The sequence below is a fragment of the Xenopus laevis genome, chromosome 4L (genome assembly GCF_017654675.1).
Source record: "Xenopus laevis strain J_2021 chromosome 4L, Xenopus_laevis_v10.1, whole genome shotgun sequence".
NCBI classification, from domain to species: domain Eukaryota; kingdom Metazoa; phylum Chordata; class Amphibia; order Anura; family Pipidae; genus Xenopus; species Xenopus laevis.
Genome location: NC_054377.1, coordinates 86,540,550 through 86,558,632, shown reverse-complemented (window position 1 = coordinate 86,558,632; position 18,083 = coordinate 86,540,550). Strand labels below are relative to the sequence as shown.

Genomic DNA, 18,083 nt, shown 5'->3' with positions numbered 1-18,083 from the left:
AATGGGCAAATTTGTACCTGGACATAAACCCTTAGTAACCAATCAGTGGTGAGTTAGGTTCAACCAGCTGCATGTGAGACCATGAAAACAAACATTTCCTTACCATAATATCTCCTTTGTGCCAAAACAATTGGTGAATCAGCCTGAATGATTTGTTACCAGCGAGGATAATAGGGAGTAAGACCTTAATTCACCAGCTGTTTTAGTGCAATGATAATATATTTGCATCTGTTGATTTCTATGAAAGGAAACAAAATAGCAGCAACAATATACAATAAACCTTGTTCATGAAACTCTCCGTTGAGGGCAGATTTTTGTCATCTGGGGGTTGTTCGCTGTACTTTTAGCATGATGGAAAGAGTAATATTCTGTTACAATTTGCAATTGTTTTTTTTTTATTATTATTTGTGTTTTTTAAATTATTTAGCTTTTTATTCAGCAGCTCCCCAGAAACTGAAATATGAACAGGAGAGGGTCTGAATAGACAGATGAGTAATAAAAAGTAGCAATAACAATAAGTGTGTAGTCTCAGGGCCCTTTCACATGGGCGGTTTTACATGCGCTTCCCTGCGTTGTTGCTTTCTTCCGTTCAGCCGCAGGAGTAGATGCAGTCAATTGTTTTGAAGGGGGCTGTACTCACACAGACGCATGTATGCGCCGAACGCAGGTGAAATGCAACATGCTGCGTCCCACCTGCGTTTGGCACTTACATGCGTCTGTGTGAGTCCTAGGCACCAAATCCATTATTTTTGATTCGGCTGAACCCCCGAATCCTTCATGAAAGATTATGCCGAATCCTAATTTGCATATGCAAATTAGGGGTGGGAAGGGGAAAATATTTTTTACTTTCTTGTTTTGTGACAAAAAGTCATGCGATTTCCCTCCCTGCCTCTAATTTGCATGTGTAAATTAGGATTCAGTTCAGATGGGCAGAAGGAGTCTGCCAAATCTGAATCCTGTTGAAAAAGGCTGAATCTTAGCCGAATCCCGAACCGATTCCTAGATTCGGTGCATCCCTAGTGAGTACAACCTCCTTCAAAATAATTGACTGCATCTACTCCTGCACTCCCCTGGAGCTGAATGGAAGAAAGTGTAACACAGGGGAGTGCAGTGAAGGGAAAGACTAGGGAAGGGTGATCATCAGAATGGCCGTGTGTATGAGCCCTTACAATGGATTTATTAGATGGGGTCAGTGACCCCTGTTTGAAAGCTGGAAAAAGTCAGGAGAATAAAATCATTCAAAAACTATGAGAAAAGCATGAATGAAGGCCACTTAAAAAGTTAAAAAAAGCTTAAAAAGTTGCTTAGAAATAGCCGTTCTATAACATTTTAAAATGCAACTTAAAGGTGAACCACCCCTTTAACAAAGGATTTCCATAAGGGCAGTTTATCTCTCTGATCGTGCAGGCATTTTTCGTTCAATGAGTTTGTGAGAGAGGGTTGGAGACTGCAAGATACATTTATTGATAAAGAGTAGGTACTTTGTGACACTGGAATTGGGAAGGGATAAATTAATAATAAGAAAGAGATAATCAGTAACTATTTACCACACTTGTACACAGATAGCCCCTACTACACCCATTTTGGCTCCCATTGTGTTTGTTAAAAAAACGCTTGGTTATATAACGTTGGAATGTTCAAGTGTGGGGCAAAGAGGTGTGCAATGTGCTCAACCATACTTTTAATATAAACAAACGTTCATAATAGAAAAATTATATAAACTGCGATACAAAATCAGTAGTATATATGCTCACATGTACTGAAGGTCCTATTCATCATGCTAGATAGATTAAAACATTACCAGTGATGTTGCTTATAGCAACCAGATCTTTGCTTTTGTTTTCTAACTGTTGAAGCCTAATTGCTGATTGGTTGCTCTGGGCAACATCATTGGTAATTTTTCACTCCACTTTTTACTAGGGATGCACCGAATCCAGGATTCGGTTTGAGATTTGGCCTTTTTAGGGCTATTCCACACGGGGAGATAGCGACGCGTTTGCGGTCGCGGCGACAAAGCGCCGCGACAGTCGCCGCGACCGGCGCAGGCGACAGTTTTGTATGGGCGCCTATGTAAAAACGCCTGTGCTAACCACACGAGGCGATGCGCTTTTCAACAGTCGCCTGAAAAAGCCTGGCGAGGCATTTTCAGGCGACTGTTGAAAAGCGCATCGCCTCGTGTGGTTAGCACAGGCGTTTTTACATAGGCGCCCATACAAAACTGTCGCCTGCGCCGGTCGCGGCGACTGTCGCGGCGCTTTGTCGCCGCGACCGCAAACGCGTCGCTATCTCCCCGTGTGGACTAGCCCTTAAGCAGGATTCGGCCGAATACTTCTGCCAGGCCGAACCGAATCCGAATTTGCATATGCAAATTAGAGGTGGGGAGGGAAATTGCGTGACTTTTAGTCACAAAACAAGAAAGTAAAAAATGTTTTCCCCTTTCCACCCCTAATTTGCATATGCAAATTAGGGGTGGGAAGGGGAAAAAATTTTTTACTTTCTTGCATATGCAAATTAGGGTTCGGATTCGGCCAAATCTTTTAAGAAGGATTCGGGGGTTCGGTCGAATCCAAAATAGTGCATTCGGTGCATCCCTACTTTTTACACAGCATGATGAATAGGTCTGTGAGTGTAACAAGCACATTGTTGGATAGCAGCAATGACTATACTTTAAAGCTTAATCGGTTACTGTTAAATGGGTTGTTCCCTTTCAAACACTTTTTTCAGTTCAGTTGTTTTCAGATTGTTCCCCAGAAATAAAGACTATTTTCAATTACCTTCCATTTTTTACCTTTTTTCCAAAATCTAAATTTAAAGTTGAATGTTCCTGTTTGAGTCTGGCAGCTCAGTAATTCAGGTGCAGACTCTAAACTGTTACAATTTTGTAACATTGATACATTTCTCAGCAGCAACTGTGGAACATTGGCAACTATTGTATCAATTCTAACAGCTGCCTGTAATGAAACCCAGTGATTCTGCTTGTCCGGGACACGGATAAAAAATGTATAAACTAAATGTATCAATTTAGAACAGTTTATAGAGTTGGTGACCCCCCTCCCAGAGCTGCTTTAGAAAGACAAAAGGTGAAAAATGAAACTTTACACTTCAATATTACAAAAACAGTCACACATAGAAAATAGAATAAAATCGGAAAAAGTCCTTTTCACGTGCCCTCCTTTTTTCTTCTGTACCCCTCCCCTTCAGAAAATTCATAAATAAAGATTTGTTAAAAAAAATAAATCTGAAAAAGTCTTAATTGCTGGTGAACTATCCGAAACCAACTGAACTGAAAAAAATGTTGGAAGGTGAACAACGCCTTTAAAATGATCACATAATAGCACAATGTACTTTCCTTTTAACATGTTATAAACGTATAACTTTTTCCCAAACATGACTATATTCAGACGTGTATTTAGAATGAATATGTACATTTTATGGGAGGGAGATTGCTTAGAGTGAAACTTTGATTGATGTTTGAAGTGCTTTTAAAACCTGTGGTTGCAGTCCTATGATGTTCGGGCATGCGCTGCTGAAATTGGATTTCTGTTGACTGTGTCTTCCCTTAGCTACAGACTTGGTATCAGGAATAATTTGTCTGCAGGTTGTGTTATTTACTAGCAAATGATTTCCACCCCCTTGTGCAGGAATTTAAAGTAATTGTAGCACATTCCCTAACTGTACGGTCTCTTCCAGGTTCCGTCACTGTTTATTCTGTATCAGCCATTGGCCACGCTGGCCAGTTTTGCATTAAGCATCTGTTTTGAGGCAATCGATACCCTGTACAAATGGCCGCACACTATGTCATTTGGCCTGAATTATATTTCCAGACACTTCACCTGTTTGACAAAGTAAAAGATGCTTCTTTTGTTCACCGCTGAATCCCAGAAACAGTGCACAACACATGTCAGGCCTGTCTTGTTCTTCTCCTGACATGCCTGCCGGCTTGTTAACAAGCTGAAAAGCACAAATGGAAATAGAGACAGCTAGAGGAGAGCAGCAGGTTCTGCCTTCCTTAGCTGCAGTTTGTATTTGATGGTGCACTGCTCCAAGCCCAGCTGTGTGTGACTTCAACAATGTCACTTTATTGGGGGAGCCATTAGACCTGTCACTGGGCTTCCTGCCACTTCTGCTTTGTGCATAGAAAACAGGCTAAGTTTAGTCTTGTCACGGAGAGAGTTGGCCTAGGGACACCAAACACAGTGTCGATTGGGAACACTCTTCCCTTTTGTGATATTTTTGAAAATCTAATCTCAACTGAAGTCAGGGAGGCCCCTTATCAAAGTCAGTCTCAATATTATCTCCAACCAAATCCGCACAACTTATTTCTTGTTGTTTATTAATACGCTTTTCAGAGATTTTTTTTGCGGGAAAAAAACAAAAAATTGTGAAAAAAATGAATCATATGGATTTTTTGGATTTTCCACCCGAAAACTCAAATTGTTTCTGAATTTTGCCTGAAAATCTTCGGATTATTGCACAAAACGCAGTGCAGATCAAAAAATCTTTGGGACTTCTCCCGTTGACTTATATACAACCTCGGGAGGTTTTTTTTTCACACTATAAATTTGGATTTCATACTAAAAAAACAAACTTTTTTTTTGGCATTTGGAGTTTAGTAAATAGCCCCCTTGGTGTGTTCCTCATCAATATTGCTATTGAAAGGACCACAAAGATGGCAGTGAGTCAACAGGTCTCCTTTGGATACATTTCCATGCAAATACTACAGATGGTCAAAAACCTAATTAATTAAAGAGAAGGTGCAGGTTAAGGACAGGACACAAAGATACACAGAGTGAGATTAGATATAGGGTTTCAATCCTTCTAGCAAAGAAACAATATTCAATTTTGTTTGCTGCACTGACACCGGATCCTTGTGTTTTCTCTATCAAATGTAGCACAGATCATGCATTTCCTGCAAATTCAGGGACTGGAACAATGTACAAAATGTGAGCACTTGTAAATAACACATTCTCTGTTATGTACCCCATGCCTGAATGCACATTAGTTATCTGCAACTAACTCTGTCCAGATGTCACTTTGCTCAGGGCTTTCTATTCTCTTTGGGTTAGGCTACACTGAGGGTTTTTGGGAGATTTGGTCGCCTAGCGACTAATCGCCTCGTCTTTGCGGGGACCAATCGCCTTCCCTGACTCTGCGCTGGCTAAAATGAAAAAAATTTTTTTTTCTGAAGTCGACCGAAGTTTCCTTGTGAGGCGACTTCAGAAAACAAAGCGTTTTTTCATTTTAGCCGGCGCAGAGTCCGGGAAGGCATTTGGGGAGATTGGTCGCCGCAAACACAAGGTGATTAGTCGCCAGGCGACCAAATCTCCCCAAAACTCCCAGTGTGGCCTTACCCTTATACACAACCCTGAGCAAAGCCAGGTGCAGATTACTATGGAGGATGCATGTGCAGAATTGAGATTGGTTCCACTCTGTGAGAATACAATCAGTGCCCATCAGGGCATCACTACCCACACCTGAGAATCGAAGGATTAAGAATTTAAAGAAACTGAAATATTTTAGAGAATTGTAAAAAAAGTATGAAAAATGAGAGAATGTAATGAATCATGGCAGTGCCATCCAATAAAACGTTCAGAGCTAAATAGTGCCACTTACTTTGGAGTCAATACATTTTATGATAATAAAGCTGTGACTAGACTGATGCACCTTGTAGTAAACAAACACATTGCTCCTAAAAATACTACAAAGCAGGATTTTTAATATACATTTGCAACTTAAATCACTGCCTTATAAATTGTATATGCCTGCACAGAATATACAGACTGATTAAAAAGGGGGGGGGGGTATATTTCTGTTTGCAGCTATTTAGTTCAGTGGCACATAAATGAATCTACTTACTCTGGTACCCCATTTCTGTAACTTGGGGCTGATGGTTGCTTGACTAAATAGCCAGTATGCTTTAAGGATATTTTGAAGGATGCTGGGAGTTGTAGTCTGCCTTTTGGGTAGCCAAGATCAAGAAACAGATTTCTACTATTTTGCACTCACTGGCATTATGCCAAAGTAAATTCTACATATAGGTGTCTATTTATAATGCTGTGTAAAACAGTGGAGAAACCCATCATCAGTGATGTTGCCAATAGCAACCAATCAGATCTTTGCTTTTGTTTTCTAACTTGTAGGTGGCTGTTGAAATCAAATTGCTGATTGGTTGCTATGGGTCACATTAATTGTGATGGGTTGCTTCTGCTAATGCTCTACATACAGTACTCTATTACTGACCATGCAAGGTTCAAAATGTGATTATCTCTGTTTCATATGAGCATTTCATGCAGAATGCCAAAGCTGTACCTCAGCAGCAGTTATCAGACTCATAGAACAAAGGGAAGTTCACCCCCTCCAACAAAAGTTTACTATTAATACTTTTTCTTTGTTTAAATCACAGATTAGGAGAAGAAAAACCTTTGGCTAAAGGTTTCCAGCAGAGGCCACAGTTTCAGTGTTCAGAGTAGTCAGTTAAGTGGTTAAAGTTGGCTAATTTATCTAGAGCGGCTCACTTTTCTGTAACTAGGTACAGAGCAGAAGAAAAAGGAACTATACAATTCCCAAGGAATTATTTGAGTTAAGCATCATCTTTTAAAAGGACACTAAAAACACAGTACAAAGTCAGAGACAGTGGGAAAAGGAGAGGGACGCTGGCTCTGGGGTCACAAAATGAAGCTCTCTTCATCCCATATTTCAGGCCGGCAAATGGTTATCAAAGGATTTGCTGTATTGATTTGATGCTTCAGCTAAACGGCTCTTCTCTGCTGCACAAATTGTCTCAGAACCCCGAGTGTCATAAATGAAAAACTAGCAGTGAATTATTTAAAGCCCCAGATGAGAAGAAAAAGCCATTCTGTACAGGAAGTGTCTGTGATATTCCACAAAGGGCACTCGCTATTTGCCAATGTGCACTATTAAAGGAGAACCAAAATGGATTTTTATATATGTTAACTGCTGAGTACTGAGTAGAGTATTGGGCAGTAAGTAGTTTTGGCAAATTATACTTTTTTTCTGCTCCAAACTTTTGGCTGTTTACCAGTACAAAGCTGCTCCCCTGCCCAAACCCCTCCTATAGAATCCTTAAAGGGGTTGTTCACCTTCAAAACACTTTTTTCAGTTCAGTTGTTTTCAGATTGTTCACCAGAAATAGACGTTTTTAAATTGCTTTCCATTTTTTACCATTTTTCCAAAATCAAAGTTTAACGTTTACTTTTATTACTTGCTCAGTATTTCAGGTGTAGACTCTGACCTGTTACAATTTGCTACATTAGTTGATACATTTCTCAGCAGCATCTGTGGAATGTCAGTAACTATTGTATCAATTCTAACAGCTGCCTTTAATGGAACCCCGAGATTCTGCTCAGCAGGGACAATAACAAATGTAAAGCGTATGAACTAATGTATCAGTTTAGAACAGTTACAGAGTCAGAAATCCCTTCCCAGAGCTGCTTTACAAAGACATAAGAAGGTGAAAAATTAAACTTCACATTTTAATATCAGAAAAAATGGTCACAAATAGAAAGTAATTGGAAAAAATCTTTATTTCTAGTGAACTATCTGAAACCAACTAAATGGAAAAGAAAGTGTTGGAAGGTGAAGAACCCATTTAAGGAAATGTATTCCCAGTTTATAAATAAGTCATACAGCAACACTGTCCAGATACACTCCAAGGTCCAAACGTATCTGGAACACTCACAGCGGAGTTCCAAACTGCCTCTGGAAGAACCGTTAGTAGGGAGGGTGGAGTTTTTATGGATGATTGTCAAACATAATATTATCATGTGCACTGCCAAGTGTAGGCTGGAGCAGTGTTAAGGTTAATGCCATTACAATTCTGGAGCAGTGAAACACACATGATAAATGGCATTTAACCATCTGTAAATTTGGCAGAAAAGTGTGGGTTTGGCAGATGCCAGGAGTACTCACCCTGCCTGAATGTATAATGGCAACAATAAAGTTTGGTGTAGGAGAATTAATGGTCTGGCACGGTTTTCCATGGTTTAGAATAGTTCAACAGTGCCATTTAAAGCAGACAATAGGCACACAGAGTCATGCATAATGGACAGTCATCTGTAATACAAAACAGTAATAAAAAAGGGTGAAGGGAGCAGTTTATATTCATTATCTCTAATTAAACTATCGCTGCTAATTGATAAACTTTATAATAAAAATGACTAACAAATATGCATATTTTATATACATAACTTTCTCTTCTACGCCTTGAGAATGCCCAGTCATTGGTCTGGGAGCCCATTATCACTGGTGAGGGGAAAACCAGAAATTTTGGGTGTAACCAGGGCCAACCCAGGAGATGGACCAAAGGTAACAACATTGCGGCTTTCATGTGGCTACATGTGCGTTTAGAATGTTATATAGAAATTGTACTCCAGTGATCTTGAATTCTGAAAAACCAATGAAGCCTAATTATTAGTAATGGCTTTCCCAATTCTATTATTCACATGTCTGGAGTTTTGTGATTTTTCGGTACATGTTTGGCTGATATTTTTTCCATTGTAAATTTCCAAATCTAATTATTAATTTTTATTCGCAACAATAACATTTCAATTTCTATTTAAAGGTTCTGGCTCACAAACAGGATATTCAACAGCTCAGTTCTAAGCTGAATCTCATGTTCCAGACTTCCCTTTTTAGATTTTTCCATACGGCTCTTTATTTGTACAGAAGTATCACACAGTCCAAGAACGGCTCAATCCACATTGTTGTACAGTAACGAATTGTAGAAACTACACACTGCAAGTTAATGGTATTATGTATAACAATCTTTCATTTCGCCAGTGTTTTCTAGATAAGGTTTTTTTTTCTGGAAACTAGATCACCAAATGTTAAGTCTACTGAAAACATGTAAACATTAAAGAAACACAGTAGGATTATTTTGCAGCTTAGTTGGGATCAAGTACAAGGTACTATTTTATTATTAACTTGCAACAAACGACCGATAGCCTCTTTCTCCCAACCTCTCATGTAAGAACGCCTGGTGCTGGTTTAGAGAGGTCGGCACCTCCCCCACTTGTATGGCAACTTGTTAAAAATGTTGTCGCCATACTGTTTTAATATTACATAGAAAAAACAAATGAAAAAAAGAACTATTTGCTTAACATGGACTCGGTGGGACATGTCCTTCTTGTAATTTCAGCATTCTGGATATTTGGTTCTTGGATATGATACATATCAGTATATGAAATTATGTCCACCCTACTGTTTTTATATGTATATTTAAAGCCAAGTTAAATCAGAAAGCTGGTAAATACTGCATTAAAATGGAAGTTAAAAAAAACAATAGCTGGAGGCTGCAGGTTGGAAAGTTCCAATATTCCTTTCTATAGTTGCTATCCCATATGTTCGGTCCTTGTGAATGAAAATCCATGGGGGATGGGTTGATGATATATATGCTATTTCAAGTGAAATGTTGAGACAAGCTCTTAAAGAGAAAACATATTTTTGTTTAATACTTTTTGTTTAAAAACTTTGATTAACATAGGACAGGTAATGACTTCAGACAATTTCACTACTAAAATTAAACATGAAATAGGCTCATTTTATATCTCGTGCATTCTCTTGTTATGCTCATGATCTCTGCTTTTTATTGCCCATAATCTTCCAGTCCAATATCCAAGATCCAGGTCCAGGCCATGGCACTTATGGTCCTTCTACAGAAATTCGCATTGTGTTGTAGTTCCTCTCCAGCCTCTCTCTTTGAGCCGAGAAGGTCTTTAACCTCTAGCACTGATAAATGATCACTATTATCAGATCCGGAGCACTTGATTTGTCTGTGTAATTGCCAATAATGAATTGTTACTATCTTAAATCTCGAAATTGAAGCCCACGCTTTTTGGTAAAGTAACTCAATTCTGAGCTACACCATCAGCTAGTCCATCATTGTGACATGGATTTCAGAGGCTAGCAGATGGAAAGCTGACAACTCTTTTAATCTTGGTCAGTGGTGTGGAAAGCTTAGCTATGGGTGAAAGAATTTGCAGTCCTTGGCTTGCGCTGTTTGAAGACCAATTTTAGGTGAACTTGGTGATCTCTGCATTGTGACTTTAGAACTGCATGGCTTGGGAACATTTAAAGGTAGAAGCTCAATGTTTACTCTTTTACCCAGTAAGCACAATTCCCACTGGTTGTTTCCAAGTTGACTTCAGACACTAGAAAATTCAATACTAGGTTTAATAGCTATTGCGAAACAAAAAATAATATTACACTCAAGTATAGCATACAAACAGATCACCTCCTAAAATGCACAAATCATATAGGAAAGCTCTTATGCTGTAGTAAATGTAAACCACTATTTGCAACATAGTTCATGTTTCTTGTATCCCCCATAACAGTCCAGCTCCATTTCATGCTACTTCAGCCTACTACACCCTTGCAGCAATACATAAGCCAGAGTGCAATGGGATGTCCCATCTGGATCTGGCAGACCCTACCGTGCCCGTGGTAAAATACCGTCCTGTCAAGCATGTGGCACCACACTTGCAAACCCACTCCCTCAGACCTTAGTCTAGTCCTGTTGATCACACACTGAGCTTCCTAGTGCCTAAACTTGACAATCTGTAGTATGTCTCTTTAAAGTGTAAACGCTAATGATATCTTATACTTAAACTGTTACATGGGTGTCTGATGGTGCATCTATTAAATGCATATTCTGCATAAAAATAAAGCACGTGTTAAAATGCAGATCACTATCAAATATTTGTGGGAATACAGTACCTAGACAGAAAATAATGGTAACGAACATTACCAAATGCATCTAGGTGCACTCAAGCTATTTTAGTTAATGTGTAAATTGGAAATATATATACACACTAGAAAGTTGTTTAGAATTATATTTTCTTTTATTTTGCTTAAAAAATATTACTTTGCTGGACAACTCTTTTAAAGCCAATACTTATCTTCTCAGAAGTAGGATTTCTTTCCCCATATTATGTGGATGGCTGACAGAAAGCCATGGGATCAGTGTCCTGATTGGTAGATGTGTGAGAAAATATAGCACAGTGATTTAGATATTTAGTTGGAGGGTCCGAGGGGTGGATTTGCTGGCTTCAAGTCCTGCCTCTTTGGTGCAATATTTAGTCAGGACAAGCTTAGCTCATACAGGTATGGGACCTGTTATTCAGAATGCTCAGGACCTGCGGTCTTTCGGATAACGGATCTTTCCATAATTTGGATCTTTATACCTTAAGTCTACAAGAAAATTCTTTAAACAATAAATAAAGCCAATAGGCTGATTTTGCTTCCAATAAGGATTAATTATATGTTAGTTGGGAGCAGGTACAAGCTACTGTTTTATTATTACATAGAAAAAGGAAATCATTTTTAAAATTTGGATTATTTGGATAAAATTCTATGGGAGAAATTAGGATCTTTCTGGATAACGTGTTTCCGGAAAACGGATCCCATTGTTGTAGGAGTCACAATTCTGTGGTTTCAGAAGTATCCATATAAACATCCCCTTCAAATGTGATACTAAAAGGTCTTTAGTTAAACCAGTTACACTGAGAAGTTTTACAGTTATTTGTATTAGAGGTATTTCCAGTCCTACACATATTCTTTTTGAAAATCATTACTTCTCTAACCATGTATATTAAGAGAAATACATACTATAAATGCATTTATCTTGCATTTATTTTCCCAGTAGTAAATTAGTAATGTACATACCAATACCACATGACTGAGGACTGAAATACCACTTTCTTTAGCTGTATCTAAGATCACTGATTTTGCTTTTCTATACTATTTGAGAATTCCTCAGCAAAGTTAACCAATTAAGTAGCTAAAAAATAATTCTCTGTAAGTAAAATAAATGCAAGAAGAACTTCACTCATGATTAGGGTCTATTCTGTCTAACTGTTTCAAATAATGTAATACTCTATCCACCATTCAGAACTCATGGGATCACAGGCTCTAACTGTAAATAAATCTGAGCACATTGCAATAAAATTCTCAGCAAATGTTCCATTTAGCAAATAGAAATGTTATAGATAAAAATACATATAGATATTTGCTATATATGTATGATTTAACTTGTTTGGCCATCAAATGTAAATATAAGAACTTTACATGAAGGGTTAGGGTCACACTGGTCAAAAGTATATCCCAGTGGACCCCAGACAGGAACAGTTTCCATCAGCCCTTTCTCATTTCCTCAATGAGTCTATATAAGATCTATTACTTCAAGAACTATCCACATCCAATTGTTGTGAGGGTCGGCCCTTGATGTTGGGATCTCTAATGGGCACAAGGAGACCCAGTCCAACTTTGGGTAGAGTAGCAGAGACATGTACTAACATGTGGTAGAGACCAATTCAATAACTGGGTTTGAAACAGTGCACTAGAGAAATCTAACAAGGCAAAAAACAGGGATGAAATATTTAACCAATGTCTTTATGTAACTTACGGACTCTGTTATGTGTGGATATTAAAAAGCATACCATGATCTTGTGCTGTTAAGTACATCAACAGTTGTCTCACATAGTTTATACTGCTCTCTTCATCTTCATTTAGGACTTGCATATTTCAGTGTTCAGTCTGGCTTACTGGATTTCAGGCATTCTGGACCTAAGATTTGATAAAATCATGCGGCCAGGTACAGATAAAAGTAGTTTGGTTATTTAGACAGTTGGATGTACAAGCAGACCAATATATAACACAAAATATATCAAACATATACAACATACACAAGATCTTAGCTTCATTTGTTTTATTTTTCTTGCTTATTTTGTTCATTTATTTATTTTCACTTATTTGGAGCAACAACACCTGTCATTTGAAGTATCAGTGAGGTCTGTGCCTGGATACTTCTGCTTCATGGTTTTTCCCTGTTGCTGCAGGACATGATATTACTGCCTCATTCAGATGGGAAATTATCTGAAGGGGTAACAGTGAGGGGCAGGAGGCTACGTCTTTTTCAAAAAAAAGTAAAGGGACAACTTGTCTCATGTTTGAAACAGCAAAGCTAATGTTCACTTTGTTGTGTTCAAAGAAAGGTAACTCAATTCTAACAGTATCTCTCATATGCCACCCACCTTTAAATGTTAGCTCATAGAGAAAACTTGAAACTATAAAATACTTTGTATTTGAGATATTTTCAAAATCTAACAGATGGAAGTTATAATTGGCAAAAGGGCTTTAAGACACTACACCTAGATAGTCTTTGCTTTTGTTTGCAGTTAGACTCAGTGGCCTAATTTACACACAAATAGCAAATTGCTTTTGCAATGCATTTCTACCAAATGGAGACGATACTTGCAAACGTGCCTTCCATGAGTGCACACATATACCATAAGTGGCTGATAGGTCTTCCCTTTGTATTATTACCCCATAACGACCCAGAGTGGATGGGTGCATCACAGAATAACAACACAGCTCAGCAAATAGGGAAGCATAGCCCGTCTTTATCAGAGTTCTGCTCATCACAACCTGCAAAGACCTCAGCTGGGACTATTTGTGGAACACAACACACAGCTTTGCCCCCCTCTTTAAGCAGTCTGAAATGTATTTTCAGTCTCTTTTTTTTACTACTGTATGTATCATATTTTAGTATTTAGTAAACTGAGTTTAATTCTGGTTAGAGGTCTTTAAGTTTCTCTCTGGAGCTGGCATTGCTCTGCGGGCAACACAATTACACAAATGTCTCTGAATACTATTACAATTCTTCAAAATCTGTAATAAAATCTACACTCACTCCCTTACTAAAAAGTCTCAGACAGTCAGATATACGGCATATCTGCTTCTCACAGTAGATGATGTGAAAAGATTTGCTTTAAAAAAAGGATTGGCTATGGAATAGCTATATATATATATATATATATATATATATATATATATATATATATATATATATATATATATATATATATATATATATATATATATATATATACACAGAAGAGATATAGCCGTAACAGGACTTTTGTTCACTTGAGTTTTTGCACATAAGTCCTGTAAGTGCGATATCACTTCTGTTCCTACAACTACGTTCTACTAATACTGCACCTAGGCATACTTCAGATTTTATTATTATTCTATAATTCAACCCTTTAAAAGTGATAAATATGGAAAGATGCTATAGATTTGGCTTTCCAGCTGTCAGTCTGTTACAAGTGTTAGAAAACACAGGCATTTCAGGAGATATAAGTTTCATGCCCATGATGTTGGCATAGGCAGTTATGTCACAGACTATTAATAGAAGGGTTTAGGCTAAAATTGAGGTAACAGTTGCATTTGTTTGAATTGTAATTAAAAAGTAATGTTTTTTTTAAATCAACTTTTTAACACAATAAAAATATAATTTCTCATCCAACCTTTTACTTTTTCAAATACAGAGGCTGGCTGGGAAACAGATGGGTTAAAACTGCATCTAGCAAATAAAAGGCTAATTTGCATGTGTTAACCAGGATCATATAAAAGAAAGAAACATACAATGTATTATACTGTTGGGATTAAGATGTAGCAAATACTGCCTTTTCAGTACAGGAACACCATTTTATGAAATAACGGAGAGTTCATTTATTATCTTACCTATAGTTACTAACCTATGTTCAGGCAGACAGCTCTATTGAATACAGCTTTGCCAGATATATGTTACAGGATTCCAAAAGTATATACTGTAAGGGGGTGCCTTCCAGCAAAAAACCCAAAGACCACTACCAAACTATAAAGCATGCCATGTAGAATGACAGCAACCTAACTACAGTACCTAAAGCAAAAAATCTAACAAACAAATAAAAAGCACCGCAATGAGCCCAATGCCACCACAAGCGACATAGAAATTATACCTTTGCATTGACCTTACAAGATATATTGATACTGTAACTTTAAGAAGCATATCATTCTTTTTGTTATGTTACACAGAATGTGTGTGTAGGGCAAAACCCCACAACTTTCCTATAAACCTATATGAATGCAAGGGGAGTTTGCCCCTACACAGTTATAGAAGAACATTTTAACTACTTGTCTTTAGGTTTTCTTAGTGATTCATTTCACCGTTAAAATACTGTTTTTAGGAAGGTTCTATATTTTAAAATGGAAGTTTCTACCAGGATCTCCATCACACACCCTTGTTTTAAAACCTAGACAAGAAGAACCTGTTCTGAAAATCTGAAGCCATGCATTATCTTTGTTTGATAGGCTGTTTCTTCACCAGGCCCTTCTTAACATCCCCAGAGTGGGTCAATGAAGTTAAAAATGCATGTGGGATGGGTTGGAATTGCAATGGCATATTGTTTAACAGATATACAGAGAGATAGGTGGAGTTGCATGAGACATATATATATATATACAGGTATGTAACAGATTTACAGCATTGGCTCTTTGCATATACCAACGCTCAGTCCGTAACAAGCTGCTGTTCCCCTCCACCTTGAGTCCTGTATCCGGTATGTCCCCCATGTCAGCACACAGTAAGGGAAGCGCTACATGCAGCCTCCTGCCCCACTCCCACCCCATAACTATATCAGATGCGCCTGGAGGTCTGCTTGAAGATGAAGCCTCGATGAGCGAGTGTCTTCATGATGTTAGCAATGTTCCTGCAGTCATCTGTGGATAAAAGCAAAAGAAAAAAAAACACCAAAATCAGTAAACTCTTGTATTACTGTACATAGAGGAATTAATTCTCTGGCATTACATCATTCTTATATCAAGTGGCTGTTGGGGGATTCTGTGAGTAGTAGTCAAACAACAGGCAGACAATATTATTATTTAATATTTACACCATTTTTAAAAAGCCCCGTCTAACAAAAGCGAATAACTGTAAGTGCAATGCAGTTTTTTTATTTTTCCTTTATATCGAACTGATACTCTGGGAAAGCACTAGTGTTGGGGTGGATACTCTTGCTTGTAACCTCCAAAGGCAGTGCTTCCGATAACAAGATGAAACTACATTGCCCATTCTGCACAAAGTCTCCTTTCTCTGATATATTGTTCTGGTTTATGCTTGTTGATAGATTTCTAATAAGGCTCATATTCTTTATGCCCATGTAATAAAAGCTTCTAATGAGGTAAAGGTAAATGACCCTCACTCTGCGTGACATATTATTAATGCCCCTAAGAGATTTTAAAAGTAGTAGCCTTTCCCCCTTCATTACAAATAAAAAGCAACTCCTTGTATAAATGGCTGTATGCGCTGTGCAGGATAAGCAGCTTCCACTGGAGGGGGTTAAACAGAAAGAGAATGTGTGGAGCAAGGGAGGGAGCATTAGTGGGGGTGAACAGGCAGGACAAGAACAGCCTCTAAAATAGAACCTGGACTTAAATTGATTCCTGCTGTCTATATTTCATGTTGGAAATTGGCTTGTAAATCCATGTTTTGATCTATGAGGACCGTCTCCTTAAGAAAAAGCAAAAGTAAATGTGTAATTTCTCCCTTGACAGAACACAGCAGAGCTGGCCATCCTTCTTCCCTCTCCCCTCCGTTTTGGGACAGCTGCGTTCTGTCGGATTAACGTTTTTTCTTCCTCACCCCCATGCCTTGATGTCTCCATTTCATTACGCCGTAGCCATTTATCAAACTGTTAGCGTAAGGGTGACTTTGCCAACTTATGTGTGGCAGAAGGCAGTGCCAGGGTAGTGGGTTTGCAGGGTGTTTTAGGCATGGAAAGGAAGGGGTCCCTGGAAGAAAGATGAGAAAGTATGGAAGGAAAAATGAAAATGAATGTTAGGGAGTAGAGGAGGCTGTATTCCTACTGATGTGTAAATGATAAAGAAGACTCCACATCCATCTCTCCCTGTAAACCTGCAGAGTGCTTTATAATCAAGCCCAGGCGATAATAATGTGAAATTAGGTCTCTCTATCAAAGGGGGAGGCCTTTTAATCATGGCTTAAAGGGTGCGATCGCTGTTTATCATAATTGAACTGTATCCAGGCTAATTGTGGCCATATTTCACTGTCTAGGAGACACAAGTGCTGTCTTATAGCAAATAGATGTGGCTAACACACAGAGAGAAGGACATTTGGCGGTGATCTGTTACAGTCACACGTCTTCTTGTACCCCAGGACTAAGGGAACTGCTCCACTTCAACCAGTGATTACAGTTGCTTTTGAATTTCTCAAGACCTGTCAATCGCGAAAGTTGCTTTTTAAAAACACGATCTGATATAACATCAAAGGGATCATACATTTTAAAGGCTCTGGAGGTTCGACCGCAAAAGGAACAGAAATCCGGAAAAAAAAACATAGATTATAAAAGTACAGGTCAATCATGTACCACACAGTTTGTCTTTGAGAGTGCACCATTTATTTGCAGTGTTCATTCCAATCATCTAAACTTTCAAGGGTCACAAAAAAATCTTCAAATCAAAACACAAACTTAAGTAAATTCTATTTTCATAATAATATCTTTTACTTAGGTATTCAAAAGAAATGAATATATTTGTAACCTTTTCACTAATGTGTGTGCATAAAGGCAAAGTATCTAAGGACATAAATGTGTGTGCTCTTTACTCCAGCAGGAGAATGTGTCAGCCAGTGTACAGAGGACAGTGTGGGGACAAGCATAAAGTTAAGGTCACCTACAGAAAAAAAAAAACTTTTAATTAAACTTAAAGCTCTTTCAGTTGCCCGGGGCAATGCATTCTAGGTCTAGTTAAATTTTCGCATATGACAGAGCCCTGAAGCTCTCGGCGTAGGACGAGAAGTAATTTCAGTAATTTTTAGCTAATGGACAGGGTTATGTCCCCAATAACTTAGCAATGAATTGGGCTATATAGTTCCTGGGATCATCTCTCTGCTCTGACAGCACCCAGTTCCCATTAGAACACAGAGACTGCTCTGGCTTCAGGGCCCTGCTAAGGAGACAGAGGGTCAGGATAGGCATTAACTCTTCATAATGGGCACATCTGTATCTTCTTCTTCAACAAGCTGCTCAGTGTTTAATAGCAAATAGAGGCAGGGGTGGATCAAATGTTCTCTTGGCAGTTGGCACACAATGTTTATAAACAGGTTTTTGACTACATCAGCTTCTAAAGCTGGTCACACGCACACACATGCAGGTAAATTTGCAACCAAACTAAATGATTAAATGTGAATATGAACCCCCCCAAAACCACTATCACATGGCACA

General features: G+C 38.3%; 1 protein-coding gene across 1 annotated transcript in view; it reads right to left on the bottom strand.

Annotated features, from left to right (window-relative positions):
• Positions 1-12,709: 12,709 nt before the first annotated feature.
• The window catches only part of eri3.L (ERI1 exoribonuclease family member 3 L homeolog), a 194,540-nt gene continuing 189,166 nt past the window's right edge, over positions 12,710-18,083 (bottom strand). The window contains exon 8 of the mRNA XM_018258355.2: positions 12,710-15,561. Coding sequence (XP_018113844.1) covers positions 15,479-15,561 — 83 coding nt within the window. The 3' untranslated portion in view covers positions 12,710-15,478. The remainder of the gene's footprint in view (positions 15,562-18,083) is intronic.